Source organism: Gavialis gangeticus, unplaced genomic scaffold (assembly GCF_001723915.1).
Source record: "Gavialis gangeticus isolate Ggan-Ray unplaced genomic scaffold, GavGan_comp1, whole genome shotgun sequence".
Classification (NCBI taxonomy): domain Eukaryota; kingdom Metazoa; phylum Chordata; order Crocodylia; family Gavialidae; genus Gavialis; species Gavialis gangeticus.
This window is the reverse complement of record NW_017729022.1, coordinates 126,617,426-126,618,762: the sequence shown is the minus strand read 5'-3', so window position 1 is coordinate 126,618,762 and position 1,337 is coordinate 126,617,426. Positions and strand designations below refer to the sequence as shown.

The following is a 1,337-nucleotide window of genomic DNA, read 5'->3' as shown; positions in this document are numbered from 1 at the left end:
CTCTCTCTCTCTCTCTCTCTCTGGCTGGAATATGCATATGGTTGATTAGCACTGGGCACAGAAACCTAATTTTCTTTCAGAATGACCCTCGTTCTACCCCTGTTCGAATAGTTTTGTTCTTATCACACATTTATTTCTATTATTGCAGGAATCGGGGTCTCCAATCCTAACGGATGATGTTAGTCTCCAGGTATTCATGGACCATCTGAAAAAACTGGCAGTGTCAAGTGCAGCATGACCTGGATCATAACAAGGAAACAACAAAAAGGAAAGAATTAATGGGATCATATTGACAGTTCAACAGATGTGGGAAAATGTATTACCTGTATTTTCTCACATACGACACATGCTCTTCTCTAAACGCAGCCCCCCAAAATAGGGGTGCATATATTAAGCAGGGAAGCTGTTTTTCTGCCTGGGATAGAAGCACCCTACTTTAAATCCTGCTCCGCAGTGCAGCAGCATGACTATTCAGGCAACCGAGGAATTCATTTGACTTAATGGTTCATTGGTTTTTACTCCACGGGTGTTAACCATTGTCTCCTTTTTGACGGTCTTTATGGTCTTGCTAAGAGAAGTGAAACTGACCTTTCTTAGGGCAATTTTATAGTCTGCTAGCTGATCCCATTAGCCCAAGGAGGAAAAGAAGGGTAAGTCACCTGAAGACTGGGTTCTTCCCCTGGGCTCTGCAGTCATATAACTGGAAAAATCCATTTTTCTTCATTCTGCCTTTCAAAAACAGGGTACATACATCTTGGGCCATGTTGTGTGTCAGAAAATACAGTACGTTCCTTTTCCTCTTTGTAGGCCACAGCTTTCGTATATTTCATTAAACAAATACTGGAGGGGAGTTTTCTACTGACTCCTTTTAGATGTTAATTTATTTGTATGCCATTTGTCTGTGTTCTTTCTGATTTACATTTTTCATACATTGTAACCTCAACTCCAGAATGTGTTAGCTTATAGAAATCTGAATACAGCCTTTCACTTAACTGTAACAATCTGTATTAAAAATATTCTCCTTTAGCAACTCTTTTGGATAAAGGAAACTGTACTGATGGAAAATAAAATTGGTTAAGGCAAGCATTAATATTTAGTGCTATACCGAACCTGACTCTGAGAGGGAATTACATCAGCCTTCTAGTTCTTCCAGTAAATTTTCAAAGGTAAGCCAGAGTTGTGCTTCAAGTTATTGAAAAGAGAGAGAATTTCCGTTCCTATTGGCCAAGCAATTTCATTAGTGATTCTGAATCTCTAAGCACTGAGAATTACAGAATGCTCTCCAACAGAGAAGGTGGGTGCAAAAATGCGTACCGTTTTGGTACGCAGTTGTGGGA

At 39.7% G+C, this 1,337-nt stretch overlaps 1 protein-coding gene across 1 annotated transcript in view; it reads left to right on the top strand.

Annotated features, from left to right (window-relative positions):
• Positions 1-1,170, top strand: part of SEC23B (Sec23 homolog B, coat complex II component) — a 26,498-nt gene extending 25,328 nt beyond the window's left edge. The window contains exon 19 of the mRNA XM_019516138.1: positions 149-1,170. Coding sequence (XP_019371683.1) covers positions 149-238 — 90 coding nt within the window. The 3' untranslated portion in view covers positions 239-1,170. The remainder of the gene's footprint in view (positions 1-148) is intronic.
• The last annotated feature ends 167 nt before the right edge of the window (positions 1,171-1,337 follow it).